The 16292-nt window shown below is 41.3% G+C and overlaps 1 protein-coding gene across 2 annotated transcripts; it reads right to left on the bottom strand.

Annotated features, from left to right (window-relative positions):
- Positions 1-441: 441 nt before the first annotated feature.
- On the bottom strand, positions 442-14568 carry hdlbpa (high density lipoprotein binding protein a). Of its 2 annotated transcripts, none has more exons than XM_088349039.1 (28): positions 14429-14568; positions 12822-12893; positions 11903-12018; positions 11637-11818; positions 10103-10318; positions 9782-9988; positions 9455-9670; positions 9170-9376; positions 8975-9082; positions 8795-8899; positions 8644-8722; positions 8417-8556; positions 8251-8355; positions 7437-7550; positions 7283-7369; positions 6872-7003; positions 6435-6653; positions 5962-6183; positions 5517-5735; positions 5311-5449; positions 4458-4597; positions 4277-4381; positions 3963-4097; positions 3754-3897; positions 3490-3669; positions 1617-1733; positions 1405-1545; positions 442-1292 (listed from the first exon to the last, which is right to left on the bottom strand). In XM_088349039.1, exons 3-28 carry the CDS (start codon positions 11976-11978, stop codon positions 1182-1184), a joined length of 3846 nt encoding a protein of 1281 aa, XP_088205165.1. In that variant the 5' UTR covers positions 11979-12018; positions 12822-12893; positions 14429-14568; the 3' UTR covers positions 442-1181. The 2 variants fall into 2 exon arrangements, with proteins under 2 accessions (XP_088205165.1, XP_088205166.1); XM_088349040.1 differs by having other exon boundaries at positions 11637-11815.
- Between the last annotated feature and the right edge of the window lie 1724 nt (positions 14569-16292).

Genomic DNA, 16292 nt, shown 5'->3' with positions numbered 1-16292 from the left:
TATGGCTCCCGAGCCATAGGTTCCCTACCCCTGTACCCCTTCAAATCTTTTCAGATTTAATTTTCCCCAATGTTTAAACCACAGGTATATGAGGTGACCAAAATGCACTTTTTTTTGAGGTTGATAATTGTTTCAATTATGTAAAACAAATGCAAATTTATCAACCTACGAATAGGAAAAAATATAATAACAATCACATTAATATAATTCATGTATTTCTACTTTAAACTCCATATTGCTTTTATAATGGTTTTCTTGGGAAGTCTTCATTGACTTGAAAAAGTGCTATATAAATGCAGACCATTTACCATTAGTTAAGGTAATTGTTGCAGACAAAATTTAAAAATAGATGTGTCCATAAAATATAAACACTATTAAAGAATAAGTGACTCAAAATATGAAGCTTATAGAAGTACTTAATATCAAATAATGACAGGCAGGTACAAAGATTTTCCATTTTTATTGACATTTTTTTTTATTTTCCAGTGTCATCCATAACCGTTCACACTTCAATTGCATAACTTTCCATGGAAGCTAGGAGGCGATGCAAATGCAGGCAGGACAATGTTGAATGTGCTCCACTTGTATTCAATTAACATTCCCCATGTCCTGATTTGCAATCTCCTAGTCTTTAAGGCTGATGTATTTGAACAAATTAAATCACAAAAAATGGGAGGGTAGGGTTGCAACTAGCAACTGGAAGACAAACATGACAGGACACTGACCCCAAATATCAGACGAGATGACAGTTGACACATGTCATTTTTTTTTTAATGTTTCATTTTTTGTGTGATTTTTGATGCGCCAGAAGTGTACTAGTGTTTTTGTTTAAAGGAAGTTGCATCATCTCCAAGCATCTGGCAGTTTTGCGTCAAAGTGTACGATAAGGCGACAAGGTGTCACGAGCAAATGGACGCACAAATGACAAATACTTAAACGCAAATGTACTGAGGACACTAATTGAGCTGGCCCCTCACTTCCAAAAACCTTGCAAGGCATTTCAAGATTAAAAAGGGCAGCTCTACCAAAATATGACGAAATGCCAGGCTCTTTTTCTTCTTTTGTTTTAAGCACTAACAGATGAACCCGAACTGAAAGACTTCAAAAGGGTCAACCCAGGAGAGGGGATTAGAGAAGGGGCAAAGGATGGGGATATTGGGTCATGTTGTAGATGCTTTCCTCTAGAAGCGTTTAGGCCCCCACGGGGAGGCTTTAGCGGTGGCGGCGGCAGCAGCAGCAGCAACTGGCGCACCGAAGCTGGGGAAGTCCTCAGAGCTGCTCATATCAGGAGCCTATATAAAAGAAAATAAAGGATGTTGATGCCATTTGTTCCTTGAACAAACTCTTTTCTGGACAGGATGTTTTCAAGTTACCAAGATAACAAGTGAATTAAAAAAGTCTCACCTTCTCATTCCCAGTTGTCCAGGGCGCCTCCCTCACTACAAAGCCTTTAGAGGGGCCACGATGTTCTTCAGCAGCCGAGTGGCTGCCCCCCGGTGGTCTCATGTACGCCATCTTTGCCTCATTCTCAACCACGTCTGCAAGCTGTAATTCAAATGGCCTTAATATCCATTACACCACAAAAAAAGGAGGTAAAAAAATAAAGACAAGCTCACGTATTCTTCTTCGAGGTATATCAGGTGGTCAATTGCCTCGTCGACCAGCTCCGGACGACCTGTCACGGTCACAAGGTTGGGGTCAGAAGCTCCACTCTGAGGAAACCTGAGATCAACCTGGAAAATTCAAATTTGAAAAATGTGCAGGGTGGGGTTTAGAACAGGTTTTTTTCCCATTATTATTAACAACAAAGTGAAGATTGTTGGAAATGAGATTAGAAGCGACACTTCATGATAATCATGGAATAAAGATTGTAAAGTGAAAGGAAAAAGTGCAGTGTTTTTATAAGATTCTGGTGGGCCACCAGGGTTTAATTGGTCCAGCTAACGTACTGTGATTAGATGGCTTGGTAAATGTGACAATGAGCATCACGTTTCCCCCAAGTTGAACATTTTTTAACTTTGGCGACCAGAAAAAAGGTTTAGCGACAGACGTTCTGCACAAAAAAAACCTACCCAGCCCCTTTTTGAACCGTCGGCGTTTTCTTGAGTGTAAAAATGCAGCGCTGCCGTAGCAGGAAAGGGAAAAAAAATGCAAAGAGCAGGCAACTGCTTAAGTTCTGCGTTATAATAACCCGTAAACCATCGAAGAACCAGCATCCTGTCATAGCAGCAATCGCAAAAGCAGTGGTACTGATATTTAAATACTCTAATTTACCAAATCACCAATATGAGTATTACATTGAAAATTCGTGTCTGCAATTTGGTCTGTTTACTTGACGATATGACACCTTAAAATAGTACAGTAACGCAACAACACTAGTTATTTCTAGTTTATGATTAGATTTCTTTGTATTAACTTCTCTCATGTTTAACATGCTTTTGTGGGTGTGACTTGTTTGCTATGTCATTACCAGGGTTGGGTAGGGTTACTTTAAAGACATCAGCAGATCAAGCGAACAAAGACATCAATGGCAAATTAACTGTTATTTGTGTTATTCGAGTGAATATGAAACGAAATAAACATTCTGTCCAGTTGTGTTATTGATAGTTCGGTACCCTACAAAACAGTCTGAAGGCGAGTCCAAAGCGCTTTTAAATGATTCCTGTGGCAAGTAGCGCCCTCTCCCGTAAGAGAATCGCCATTGCACGGTGACTCCTCATTTAAAAGTTATATTATCTAAAGGCCATAGTACTGTACAGGGTTGGGTAGGGTTACTTTAACTTGATTACTTTCAAATACTTTTGGATTACTCCAATACCAAATATGCTAATAAAAGACAAAAGAAACTAAATATGAATAAAATTCCAAAATTTTGTGCAGGCTTGGGGAGTAACGGAATACATGGAACGGCAAAAATGATGTTGGCAAGTTGTTTGGATTTATTTTCATTTTGTTTGTCGCATTTTATGTTAGTTTTTCCAGAGATCAAAGCCAGGAGAGAAAGCTTACCACGTGTTGCGAGTCATAATTGTATTCATATTTTGTTTCTTTTGTCTTTTATTAGCATATTTGGTATTGGAGTAATCCAAAAGTAATTGAAAGTAATCAAGTTAAAGTAACCCTACCCAACCCTGGTCATTACCTTTCATACCTAGTACTTTTGATTAATTTCACTCATCATAGATCTAGCGTCACGATATTGCTGTAAAAATGCACCAGATTGATGAGTTTGAAATTAAAATGTACAAAATTTTCTTTCGGGGGAGCATGTCCATGGACCCCCCCAGACTATCCACTCATAAAAATCCATGGGAAACACAGTAGTGCAATCATTCTTAGCAGAAAACCCATTTTTCAATACAACTGGCAAGATATAAATTTATTTTACAGTCTTTTGCCCTTGTTTAGGGTTGTGATGGCCCTGGGGAAGTAACTGTCCGAGCCCGTTTTAATTTGTTTTTGTTAAGGGAAAATACACCGCACACCCACCTTGAACTCGTCCATAATGCGACGGATGCCCTTGCCACGGGCACCAATGATACGCGCGTGGATCCTGCTGTCCAAAGTGATGTCCTCAGAAACCATCTCCTCCAGTTCTTCCACAATTGCCTGGATGGCAGCGCCAGCAGCTATGGCTTTGTGCTCATACCCTGTAATGGTAATCTGGTCCTATGGAGTGAAAAAGGACAATGTTTAATTGATGGAATTACTTTTTTTTTTTAATAAAACAGTTAAAGACAACTGATAACATACCTGGTTTTCATCATTCTTTTCTGGGAACTGGATGTTAACATCGTGCTCTGTGCGGATGTTAGTAATAATGGCACCCTTGCGACCAATGATCTTGGGGTGATATTTGGGGTCCACAGTGATAGTCAGTTTGAAGCTCCTGAGGGCCTGCATATGGAAACAGCGAGTTAGATGAATTTGGGAGTACCGGCAAATATCCTCACAATACTCACCCGATCCTCCTGCTCGACCTGCAACTCCTTGACGCGCTCCAATAGTCCTTCTTTGGCACGCTCCAAGTGGTTGGCCAAGCCAGTGATGGCGATTTTATCGGACTGCTGCTCAGGAGCAGGCACTTGAATATTTACCTGCCAGGAGGGCAAAGGACATGAGTTCTGTATAATCAGATGACTTTCTGATTTGTATAACATAAAATCTCTGATTTAGTAGTAGCCATCACACCATTTTTTTGTTTGACGTCAAAAGTGCAAAGGCACAAGCTTTTATTTGTTTTAATGTTAAGTGACTTTACAATTTCCGGACAAACCTCAAATTCGTCCATCATCTTGCGAATTCCACTTCCTTTCTGCCCGATGATGTAACGATGAAGCTCAAAAGGCACTTCCACCTCAATGGTGACGGGAACCAAAGCCTAAGAAGTGCGAAACATACCAAAATAAAAATCCCATAGTGGAAATAACAAAAGTTCATATATTTGGGATACAAACCTTCAGTGCTTCCGCAGCAGCCTCACAGCGCTCTTTGCGGCCAGAGATCACAATCACGTCGCATTTTTTGGGCGCGTTTGGATCGACAGGTTCTTTAACCTCACTGTTGGCGTCGCCATTCTCCTGGATGGTCTCTACAGCTGACCGCGCACAAAAAGCCCAACAGTCATTTTCCAAAATTGTAAATAAACTTTAAATCCTAAATTTAAACCCGCTTTGCCACTTCTAATCTAAGCTACATACAGACTCGCAAAGGTTTCTAATCTCATGCAACCAATGAGGTTAATCATATTGTCAAAATAAAAACATTCAATGGCAATCTAATACATGTTGGAAAATTCAGGCCTGGGTTTACATTTTGGGGAACCTTGTAGTGGATTAAAGAAATGCATGTCTCTTCAGACGCGTTTAAAGTGAAATGGTTTTAGAACTAAACCACAAATCTGCAAAACCAAAACCAGGTTGCCATCAATTCTTCCATTACATGTGCTCACTTGTTTGACAACACATTATCCTTATCCATTATGAAGTCAATGTGCTCAAAAAATACATGTACGAACAACATAAAATGTGAGTGCTATGTGCATTTAAAAAAAATTTGCTTTATCAATATGCCCATTTTGTTCACAAAAAGGGAGTTTTGTGACGGTAAAAAAAAAAAAAAAAGAGGCTAAAAACTATATACATCTTGCATAATGAGTATTCATATTTGATTTCTCAATTTATTCTGGAAATATGTTGCTACTGATGCCATTGCACTATTGTTCGGATGCACATGCTTCAAAAAAAAAAAAATGTGATGCTTCCAAAGAAACCAATAACGAACATTTTAGCTTGATAGTCATCCTTTTACCTTGAGGGTCCTCGCGATCAGGAAACTTAATGTGTACATTGTGATCTCGTGTGATCTGCTGGATTCGGGAGCCCTTGGGGCCCATGATGGAACGATGGAATTTTTGAGCAATGGTGCACTCAATGGTCACTTGAGCATCCTGCAGAGGAGAGCAGAACACTTGAGTTGTATTGTAATGGTTCTTTTTAAAAATGCAGTGCTCTTACCAGGTCCTCGACAATCTCTTGCATGCGCGTCTTGGCTGCCTCGACACACTCTTTGGCTCCTTTAAGGGTGACTTTGTCGCTCTGTGTGCCAGTGCGGGGAAAGCTAACCATCACACCGCCATACTCGTCTGCGAGGTCCCGCAGGACTTGGCCCCGTCGAGAAACAAAGTAGCGGTGGTGCTTGGGGTCCACACTCATAGTGTCCTCAATGACATTGTCCTGCAAGTAGAGCGTTGGGGTTAAAAGCTTGAAGAGGAGCCAATATGTTTGTTGTGGATGTTCAACCCTCCCCCCCCCTTTTTTTTATTTTATGTTCGTGCACAATTGTAATGCAATGTGAACTACATGAGCCAGAAAATAAAAACAATCCAGCTAAAAGAAATACTTTATTGAGAAGGACAATCATTAAAAAAATGAAACTATAGAATCAATTTAAGTAAGTTACCAAGCCCTTGATAAGCTCCTCCAGCTCTCTTTGGGCATCACGAACGGCCTCTTCGGTGCCAATGACCGTGATGAGCTCCTGGTCTTTGTCATCTGCAGTCGGGAAAATGATCCTGGCACCAGTGCTGTCGCGCACCTTACGAATGTTGCCGCCACCTTTCCCGATGAGAAACTTGTGGTACTCCGGCTTGGCACGAAGCTCGGCGGTGTGGCCCTTTGTTTGCTAATGGGATCAAACAGAAGGAGTTCGTTCTACATAGCACTAATGAAGGGGGTTCTTAGGGAAAGACAAAACCAGATGCATGAAGCACTGAATGTACTCTCAACACATGCAGAGGGAACATTCAGTGTCTTACATAAAAGGCACATGGCATTCATCACATAATGACACAATACCTATGAATTCACAGTTGGATCCAGTATTAAGGCAAAAACAAATTAGCTGAACAAATACTTTGAGAACATACAACATACCTTTTCCTCAGCTAGAGCGAGAAGTTGCTGCTTGGCCTTCTCTACTTCCTCAACTGGGCCCCGGATGGTGACCTTGTCAATGCCAGAGCCTTCACTGGGGAAATGGATATGCACCCCGCCGCACTCCTCCATGATGGAGCGTATGAAGCGGCCCTTGGAGCCGATCAAGGAGTTGTGCAGTTTAGAGGGAATAGACACCTCCACCTCTGGGATGTTAGCCTGCCAACAAGACTTAATGAAGCTTAGGGTTTTTCCATGTTTGATTGATTTGCCTATATGAGAAAATCATTCTATAGATATGTTTCAGAAACAAGATAACACACTATTAGAGTGGAAGGGCAAGTAACTATGAGTGTCTGATGCCTAAAACCTTAGTGTCATGCAGACGCCAAACCAAAATGGTTTCATATTTTACAGAGAACCATTGGATTGCTTACCAGTTCCTTCTGAATGGCCAAAATGCGCACTCTGGCAGCCTCACAGTTAGCCTTCTTGCCCGTGATGATGATCATTTCAGAGTTGCTGTTCTCGGCAGGCAGGTCAATTTTAGTGTTGGTTTCCTCGCGAATCTAACAAAAGAAAGTCAAAGACACACTACTAAATATGCAGGTTGTGTCAGGAGGACGCAGTTCACAGATAAGAATATATAGTTTTACATCGTCATTTTATCCCTAATTGATAAATATTTAAAAAAAAAAACCAGACATCTGTTTTACATTTTTTCTACTACTTTCATTTTCAGTTCAATCTGTCCTTTTGTCATGGTTAAATATTTACCTTATGAAATATATATACACACACATACATACATATACTTACTAAATATGTAGAACCTCTAAAGAAACTACCTTTTTGATGTTTGATCCACCCTTCCCGATAATGTTCCTGTGGAACTGCTTGAAGATTGGGACTGAGAGAGAAAAGCTGTTCTCCATCTGACAAACACATGCAACCTTAGCGTTTGACGTGACAATAATTGAAAACAACCTAAAAAGGCATTACCATTTCAGCTACCATCTTCTGCATGAACTTAGAACACTTTTCAACTTCAGTCCGTGGGCCCCTCAGCTGCACAATGTCACTTTTTTGAGCTGGGTCGGGGAAGTTGATAATGACCTGAAAATACAATTCATACGTTTTTGTTTAGTGTGGCATTAAACTTATAACAAACCACGTGCGCACGCAATCAGTTTAAATGAATGACCTATATTTCATGTTGATAATGTATGTGTATTGTTTGTTAATGCTACATCAATTAGAACCTGGTCATCTTTTTGATTGTATTTTATATTAAACGTCAATTATTTTATATTTTCTTTATTCTGATGACCAGGCTTCATCATTCATTGCAGCCTGGTCCTCCTGGAAGGGGGATTACCTCATGTGTGGTCGGTGAGTTTAATGATTCCTCATTTTCCTCATGCTGAGGTTTTTGAGTTTTTCCTTGCCCTCATGTAGTTTTTAGATCAGATGGTGTAATTCTATTCTGTAGTTTGCAATAGTCTGATCTGTGCAGCCCTTTGGGACTTGTGATTAGGGGTTATACAAATAAACATGACTAGATATGTGCATTAAAAATAAACATGCAAAGCAATCCTTGATTGCTAGTTTAGGTTTCCAATATATTTACAAGTCTAATATTGGTTCTTAAAACAGTTGGATTATGCAATGAGAATTTTTCACTGTAGATAAATAAATTCAGTTAGAATCTAGCAGATCAAGCGTAGCACATCACAAAATACAGCAGATTAAACTTGCTACTTAAAAACGAATCCTTCTTAAGTGTTAGATTGAGGTAAATACATTTTTAACTCACCTCTGGAAATTTGTCGCGCACTTCTTTTATCTTCTCCCCCTTTTGCCCGATGATGGCTCTATGAAAACGCTGTTCAATGATCAGATCCTTTGTACGCTCGTTCTCCTGTATTCATATGGATGTAGATTAATAAACAATCAAACTGCATGAGTGCAAGCTCACTGACCATGCGTGACGCAAGCTCTAAAAGCTCCTTCTTGGCCTCCTGCACACCCTGGGGGTCCCCCTCAATGCGGATCAGGGTACTTTTCTCATGGTCCGGGGGGATACGCACGGTCACTTTGTGTAGCTCCTTGATGCGGTTGACTTGTTAAAAAGAAAACAAAAAAACCCCATACATTTTAAAAAGGTATTACAGGTCAAAGAAGAGTATGTGCATTTTAACAGGCTTACTGTTAGCGCCAGCTTTCCCAATCAGATGCCTGTGAAATTTGGGATCCACACTTATTTCTGTGTAGTCCATGCGACTTATCTGAAGGAAAAGTACAAGTGCAATGAAAACCATCATTCTCAGATACTACATTGGGAACAAATCAGAACTCACGAGGTCCGCAACGATGGCTTCAATCTGGCTATGCATCAGCTGCACATCTTTGGTGGGTCCTTCCAGGGTTATCTTATCTTCTCCTTCAGTGAACTCAATGTGTACCTGCATGAAGTACATTTGCATTTAGTTTTTTTTATAAATCAACATTCTTTGATATATCAAAGCCGTTTGATTCACCTTGGGCATTTGTTGAGTAATTTTGGCCAAGTTCTGCCCCTTCTTTCCAATAATGAAGCGATGGAGCCAAGAGGGAGCCGTTACCGAGGAAACAGTGTAGCTGTTTGCCTGCAAATGATTTCGAAGGAAAGTATGACTCAAACATGCAACTCAAAAGGAATGTTTCCACAACGAGGACACTCTTTTTCAAGTCACCTTGGCATAAACTTCAGTGAGAGCCTGACCGAGGCGGTCGGGCTCCCCTCGAAGGATGACAGTTTCTGAGCTGCTGTCAGAAGGTGGGATCTCAACCAAGACGCCGGTTCTGTCCAGGATCTCCTGCAGAGTGTTGCCCTTAGGGCCGATCACATACTTATGCTGAGACTTTTTAACTTCCACCGCAATGGTGGTAGCATTTTTCTTCTGCAGAACACATGAGGAAACGAGTGAGAAGGTGATCAGACTTTAAACTCAACTAAGTAGCCTCTAAAAATGGCAAACCTTGCTTTCGTAGATCTTCTTGATCATAGCAACAGCAAGGGCCACCTGCTCCTTCTCCCCAGTGATCACGATCTCCGTCTTATTGATACTAGGAGGCGGAACGTTGATGCGAGCGCCAGTCTCTTGCATCATCTCGGCAACCAGCTTATTGTACGCGCCTGTGATGAATGGGTGGTATGCCTTGTCGATGTTCACCCTCTCTACGGCTCGCTTGTCCTAAACCAAATTAATAAAGCATGGGTTTTCCCCTCACACAGTTTTGCAATTTATAAACTAATTTCTTAAAATGAGACATTCGAATTTTTGGTACAGAAGATCAGAAGATACCTGCTCAGCCGAGATCAGGAGGATCTCGTGCTTTGCCTTCTCCAAGCCTTCCTTAGTGCCAGAGATCTTAATCTGGTTGCTGGGGTCGTCGGGTCTTGGGATCTGGATCTTGGTGGCGGTCTTCAGCTCAAGCTCCTGCAGCTTTTCCCCATTCTTGCCGATGACAAAGCGATGGTGTTCCTTAGGGATGCCCACAGTAGCTGATGCCTGATGTGGGGGGAAGAAAAAAAAAAAAAAAAAAGTTTTTCAATAGCATTTCTACTGTTGATCCAACACCTGATCTTCACATAAAAATTGAGGGAAAGAGAAGGGAGTGGTCACCTGAGTCTGCAGTCGGGACACAATCTCCTTGCGGGCCTTCATCACGGCGTCCAGCTTTCCAGACACCATAATGGAGAGACCCTGATCTTTAGCCAAGGAAAGTTCCAGGTGGGCTCCAGTCTTGTGCATGATGTCCACACAGACTTTTCCTTGCTCCCCATCCCCAAACTGGTTGATGTCCTTGTACTTGCGCTCTTCCAAAGGAACATGGAAAACCTGGTAAGGTACAGCATAAAAATTGGTCAGGGCTTAAAAATGTTGAAAAAGGTGTGGAGGAAATACCGTATTTATTTGTGTAGAATATGCACCCAATTTTATAAATGAGGGGGAAAAAAAAAAAAGTAAAAAAAAAAAAAAAGCTTTTTTTTTTCTTTTTTAAGCATTGTAACTAACGTTAAATACAGTCGCCCAAGATTTAAATAACTTATTGACAACTATGAACCAACATAAATTTTTTTAACATATTATTCCATGTCCTTCAAAATTCCTATCCATCACATTCGCCAAAGAGTCCTTTCCCTAATCGTTTTTTTTTTGCGTTTATTCATACATTTCAGAACGACTCTTCGTTTCCCCTTTCTATAGCATTCGTCATCTCTGGTACCATGAATAAAGACAATGCGATAAGAATACATTGCACGTTACACATAAATAAAAGAGCACTCCTGCCGGCATGGGCTACTCTGATTTTAACTTAAATGCACCAACTCAAACGCCTAATTCACTCTGGGAAGTCGAATAATACCACCCTTCCCACAGCAAAACATGTTCTCTTCGGATCGATACAATTTACGTATATCACCCTTTATTACTTCAAAACGGTGAATTAATTCTAAACTGATTTTCAAGCCAGAATATTGTTTAAATAGCTTACACATAACATTTTATTGGCAATACTTTGCAAATGATTCCAACTGAAAAATGTGTAAGATGAACAGGATGAGAGCCATGCTTGAATTTAGTGTAAAGCCATAAAAGACAGCCAAAAAGGTTTACAATGGCCTATAGACTAAACGCTGGTACAAAGCAACATTTAAATTTGAGATTGTCTGAGTGTTGAACTTCTTTTACGACACTCCAAGTTCCAAGCCAATTCATAACTAATTTCAAATCATTTTAGAATATACCTTCCAAAGAATATTATAGAATAGAATAGAATATGCCTTTACTGCTAGAGACTCCATATCGAGTGAGCAGTGTATTTGTTGTATAACGAATAAGTTCTTCTCGAGGATTCCCCAACAATATTATGATGTGTGGTCTGTTTGTATATTATGACTTAGGAACCAATGCCCACAGGTTTGTGTCCATCTCAGGGGAAAGCCATTTTTAGAGTCTGTATCAAGGGAGGACATAGATGTTACTCAGGCTTACAGTATGTCACAGAAGTGAGGACACTCTCAAAATGACAGCTTACAGGGTTTTGAGTTAATAAAAAGGCCATGTTCAAGATAGTGGGGGAATTGAAATGTCTTTAGTAAACCCTTTGGGTTGAAAGGAAAGGCTAGACAGATTGATTATACAAGTATAAAACCTGGGTGATGACAGAAGACTTCAAAGAACGCATTTTGTTCGCCCAGGCACCGGCAGTCTCCTGGGTGCCATCGGGCGTGGCCGGTTTCTCAGGCAGAGGTGGGAAGGCATCCTTGTAGGTGGGAAGGGCATCTTCCTCTTCTCCCCCAGCGGCACCGGGTGCTGCTACAGCAGCGGGAGCTGCTAGTACCACAAAAAGGAGGCAGACAATTTCACATTGTTCTTAGATGTCATCCATTCAAAAGGAATAAATTAAAAAGTACTAACCACCGCTCTGCTCCGGCAAGAGCCCAATGCGATGCTCATTGAAGAGTTCCTGCGTAAGTACTGCGACTGAGCTCATGGTTGAAATCCCACGCTTAACACAGAGTCCGAGTGTGCCACTGAAGCAAAAGAAAATATACGCTTTGATGAGTTTCTTTATTTCAGTAGCTAGAAAATAAATTCCTTTCAGGAAGTGAAAATGTAGTCACTTGCATCTAAATCTCATTATAACATACATATTTTATATTCATTGCATGCTTTTGATTTCCTTGCTTAAACCCGCTTGTTACATACAAGTGTGTTTTATTCTGGATTTAAAAAGAGCTGCATAAAGTGTCAAGTTTAATTTGTGCCTTTATCAACGTAGCATTTACCCATTTGTGACATTTAAAATGAGCCCTGGTACAAAAATTGGTAAAGGATAAAAGCATTCTATTAATCCAGGCAGGATAAGTGAATGCCGGATGTCCACCCATACACATCTCCTTTCGTTCGTAGTAACCTCGCTCTGATATTAGTGCCATTGGCGGAAAATGTTTCATGGTTTGAGTTTGTGATGCATAGCAATACAGGCTTATCATGGATGGACTTTGGTATTTTCCTCCATTATCTAATCTGCCAATATTGAATGTCATTGGTGGGTTGCGTTCACCCCATTTTGGTCGCATCAGTGTAATAGTTGCAAATATACCAAGCACACTCATGTCTTTCTACCTGTTCCTATAGTGCTAGGTTGTGGTTGCAAAAAGTACTTGTCAGACAGGAAATTACTTTGATTATCGGACAATCTGAATAATTTTCCACCATTCCAAATGTCATTTCTTAACTTTGTTGACTGTTGTTTATTTTTAGAGCAAAAGGTCATAACAGTGATGTTTTATGCTCAAATAAAATGATAGAACAAAACAAAAAACAGACTCACCAGCTAAATGGTCAGTTACCAGATAATCCGTCCTGTAAAGATGCAAATTCCCGTCAGCCTGCCAGCTTTTGCCTATGGGCACACAAAGTAATGCAGAGATTAGCATTGTATGCAGGTTCATATTAGTATATAATAAGAGGTTGTCCATTATTAAACTACAGTGTCTCTTCAGAACAAAGTATTTACTTGGAAAAAGCAACTTCAATTACCATCTACCTTTCTGGATGGAGTTTAAATGTCCCGAGATGTATTTTATAGTTGTTTTAGGATTGGGAACAGTTTCTTGTTTGTTTGTTTTGAGTGCAATGGTATGGTTGTTCAGTCTTTCACCAATATGGATTGGGCAGCCATAATGCCTCAGCAATACAATCAATAGTCAATTTCATAGATGCAATTACTACAATGTTGTTTTTGGTCAAACTAATAGTATCGACAGCCCATGCAAAGTACCAACCAATTCAAGGCATGTTTTTGCAGTGACATTGAAATACCAGACATTTGTAAGGTTACCTTGCAAAACGTGCCTTAAAAATATTTTAAATGTAACTAGGCGTGGCAGAAAACAGCAAGACCCTTCTGTAATGAAAATGTTTTTGAGAAAAAATGTAACCAAACCAAAACAACGGGTGAGTCTTAACATTTGAAATGCAACCCTGAGGGAAATTTTGACATGTATTTCTGTAGACATTCGACAGCAGACGTTAGGGTTGCCAGATCTTTAAAAATCTGAAAGCTGGTGCATTTCTCATAACTAATATTAGGAGTGTACACATAAAACTAGTAATTTACCTTAATTTTGAATAAAGTGGTTCGATTCTAAAGTAGTACCACGTCTACTCTAAGAAGCTCATATTGAATTAACCACTTTGTATTGACGATACAAACACTTTGAAATACAAATCCCAGATTAGGGATTTAAATCTAAGTGAGTGTGCGTCTGAGCCAAGTGACAGCTTGTTTAAGACACGAAATTATTTAGTCTGAAAAAACTTCCACAGCTTTAAAAAGCAATTGGGTTCTGGTCACAAACATTGTTGACATAAAATAATCGGCAATCTTAACATTGCAGGTCAATTTTCTCGATGTAATGCGGTAGAACGCAAACTTTACAAGCAGGACGAGAGCAGTGACACGTAGCCGAGACGGCTAATGCTAACTAGGCTAACTCCTAGCAAGCATTGCAACATTAACTTCCCGAGCAACGCCGTCAACGAATCATCAAAGTGACAGCGTTGTTAACCCTGAATAAAAGAATAAAGCCGCGTGGGGGTCGTAAAACAAACCGAGTGCAAGCTCGTGTCCATGTATTCAGTGAGCTAGTTCGCCGACATCTTTATTTAAAAAAAAAGCAAGTTGGACGATTTTAGCATTAGCTTCCACGACTCCAGTTGCTAGCTAGCTAAGTCCACGTAGGCACGGTGGCTAACCGAGGAGGCGGAGGAAGCGTAATGACATCGAGTCCAGGCCAGAACACAACGCCGATGTTCAAAGACGGATGGGAATTCGGACACTAAACCTAGCATGGTAACACGTCCAATCCGTTCGAGTCCATGTTTACGTCAATGACGCGGAAAAACGTGAGAAATTGTCAAAGCGAGATCTCTTACTTCTTGTTTAAGTCCTCGTCTGCCCAGAAGGTGCAGAAGCAGAGATGAAATTCCACTGGCGAGGAGGTGGGAGTGACGCGTGACGCATATATACGACTGACGCCCACCAATCGCTGCCCGCCCACGTCACGCAGGAGTCCTGTTACACGCTACGTATGCCGCTATGGTTTTGATCAGTGCAAACGCAATGGACCCCCGGTTATCGCGGTAGACTAGCCGGCTCAAGGCCATCCATCCATTATCTCTGCCGCTTATCCACAGTGGGGTCAATCAGAGGGGACACCCTCAACTGGTTGCCAGCCAGTCGCAGGGGACTTAGAGACAGACAACTCACTCGCTCAGTCACACCTAGGGACAATTTAAAGCGGCCAATTAACCTGACATGCATTTTTTGGAACGTGGCAGGCACGAGGAGAACATGCAAACTTTGCATGAAGAGGGTGCGGTAGCTGGACTTGAACATGTGGGGCTGCGTGTTAACCACCCAACCGCGGTGCCGCCTGGCTGAGAGCCATCACTTCCCTGAACAAGCTCACAAGCAGGGGACCTGTCAACCTGTACGGTTTTGCCGTACAAAGTACGTTTTTTTATGCATTTTGAGACGAGTACGACGTACAAGGAAATCTGTACGGAAAAACGCATATTTGTCAATGGTGGGTACCATCAGGTATTCAGCGACTATCACGAAACAGCAAATCCATACATCCATCCATCCATTATCTGCACCGCTTATCCTCATTAGGGCCGGGGGGGTGCTGGAGCCCATCCCAGCTATCTTCGGGCAGTGGGCAGGGGACACCCTGAACTGGTTACCAGACAGTTGCAGGGCACACAGGAACAGACAATTCGCTCGCACAGTCACACCTCGGGACAATTTGGACCGGCAAATTAACCTGACGTGCATGTTTTTGGAATGTGGGAGGAAACCGGAGTGCCCGGAGGAAACCCACGCAAGCATGGGGAGAACATACAAACTCCACACAGGAGGTTTGATCTCACGACCTCAGATCTGTACCGCACACGCGCTAACCACTGCGCCGCCGTGCTGCCCGATACAGCAAATTAATCAAGTCAAACGAGTTCGCCGCAGAAGCCTCTATCTCGGTATTTTTTTTTCCGTTGCAAACGAAGCGAGCGGTTTGATGTAGTGAAAGGAAGTCCGTCTCTTTTTAGAGAACCGGCTTTTTCGGGTCAACTCAAACGGCTCACTTGCTTTGATTGCATGACAAAAAACTTCAGATTTTCTGAGCAGTAATTGAGTCAGTTGAATAGAGAAGAACAGATAGTCCGTTGTGTTATAGAAACTTGTAATATGTATTGCACATCAGCAGCAAAAGAGTAAATATAAACAGTAAATATCCATCCATTATCTGCACCACCTATCCTCAGTAGGGCCGCAGGGGTGCTGGAGCCCATCCCAGCCGTCTTCAAGCAGTAGGCAGGGGACACCCTGAACAGGTTGCCAGCCAGTCGCCGGACACATAGAGTCATACAACTCACCCACTCTTTCACACCTAGGGACAATTTGGACCGGCCAATTAACCTGACATGCATGTTTTGGGGTTGTGGGAGGAAACCAGAGTGCCCGGAGGAAACCCACAAACACACGGGGAGAACATGCAAACTCCACACAGGAAGGCTGATAGCTGGATTTGATCCCATGACCTCAGAAGGCCACTCATCCGCCGTGTCACTCTAGATAGTACAATATAATAAAATTACCATCAGCAGGAAATATAAAGTGAGTTTAATATATTATATGGAAATAATTGAGAAAAAATAAACAAAAGAAAAAATACAATAATAAAGGAAAATAAAAGCTAAAAGAAGAAAAAAGAATAAACTTGACATTTTTACATAAACA

Source organism: Urocampus carinirostris, chromosome 12 (assembly GCF_059441175.1).
Source record: "Urocampus carinirostris isolate Australia breed hairy pipefish chromosome 12, RoL_Ucar_1.0, whole genome shotgun sequence".
In the NCBI taxonomy this organism is placed as follows: Eukaryota; Metazoa; Chordata; class Actinopteri; order Syngnathiformes; family Syngnathidae; genus Urocampus; species Urocampus carinirostris.
The sequence above is the reverse complement of the archived record's forward strand: the minus strand, read 5'-3'. Positions and strand labels throughout refer to the sequence as shown.

What these genes read in the sequence shown, in the direction of transcription:
- hdlbpa (XM_088349039.1), bottom strand. Translation starts at nt 11,978, where the DNA reads ATGAGCTCAGTCGCAGTACTTACGCAGGAACTCTTCAATGAGCATCGC. An exon ending in AGAAGATCTACGAAAGCAAG is followed by an intron (nt 9,377 to 9,454) that starts GTTTGCCATTTT and finishes TGTGTTCTGCAG; the next exon opens with AAGAAAAATGCTACCACCAT. An exon ending in TGGGAAAGCTGGCGCTAACA is followed by an intron (nt 8,557 to 8,643) that starts GTAAGCCTGTTA and finishes CTTTTTAACAAG; the next exon opens with TCAACCGCATCAAGGAGCTA.